At 43.2% G+C, this 671-nt stretch overlaps 1 protein-coding gene across 1 annotated transcript in view; it reads right to left on the bottom strand.

Moving 5' to 3' along the window:
* Nucleotides 1–671, bottom strand: part of LOC119588911 (peroxisomal N(1)-acetyl-spermine/spermidine oxidase-like) — a 34945-nt gene that overhangs the window by 3221 nt on the left and 31053 nt on the right. The window contains 3 exon segments of the mRNA XM_037937531.1: nucleotides 146–218; nucleotides 421–481; nucleotides 484–558. Coding sequence (XP_037793459.1) covers nucleotides 146–218; nucleotides 421–481; nucleotides 484–558 — 209 coding nt within the window.

The following is a 671-nucleotide window of genomic DNA, read 5'->3' as shown; positions in this document are numbered from 1 at the left end:
TTTGTAGGTAGCCAACATTTCGACAAAATATAGCTCTGTAGTCGTTGAAGGGTGAAATACCTTAGCCAAGACTAATAACAATGTAACTAAACGGAATTCCCACATTCCATTATCATTCACAAAATGCCCTGAACTATCAGCTTACCATCTCTGTGAAGTTAAGCCACGCCGTCTCCTCCGCCGGTCTTGCCATTTCCCAGTAATAAGCGTCGGGAAACCTGAGAGCAAAGTAGAGTTGCTTACCCCCGAGGAAGAGGAGCGCAGGAAGATATGATATTAGGTACCATGGGAAGCCTGTTACAGTAATCATAACGGAGAAGCATAATAACAAAGCAGCGTCATGAAACCATCGTAGTATCACTGCCATTAGCGAATAAAACAACATAGCATTCAAGGAATTTGCGCTTGAAATCAACTTGCTCTTTTTCGTAGCACTTCCCCATTATTTTTTTTCCCTTATACGTGTAGTTCTGAAGGACGCGTCTTTCTCGCACTCCTCCATCAGCCAGGCCGCGCGTCTAAGCCTCGCGGGTCCGCTCTGCCCGGCTGCGTCTTGACCTCAGTCTACCATTTCGGATAAGGATAGGTCTCTCTGTCTCTTTATCTATATGAATATATATAATAAATATTATCCAATATAATTTCATCTATCAATCTGTCTGTCTGTGTAC

The sequence above is a fragment of the Penaeus monodon genome, chromosome 24, assembly GCF_015228065.2.
Source record: "Penaeus monodon isolate SGIC_2016 chromosome 24, NSTDA_Pmon_1, whole genome shotgun sequence".
In the NCBI taxonomy this organism is placed as follows: Eukaryota; Metazoa; Arthropoda; class Malacostraca; order Decapoda; family Penaeidae; genus Penaeus; species Penaeus monodon.
Note: the sequence above shows the minus strand (reverse complement) of the source record. Positions and strands in the feature narration are given on the sequence as shown.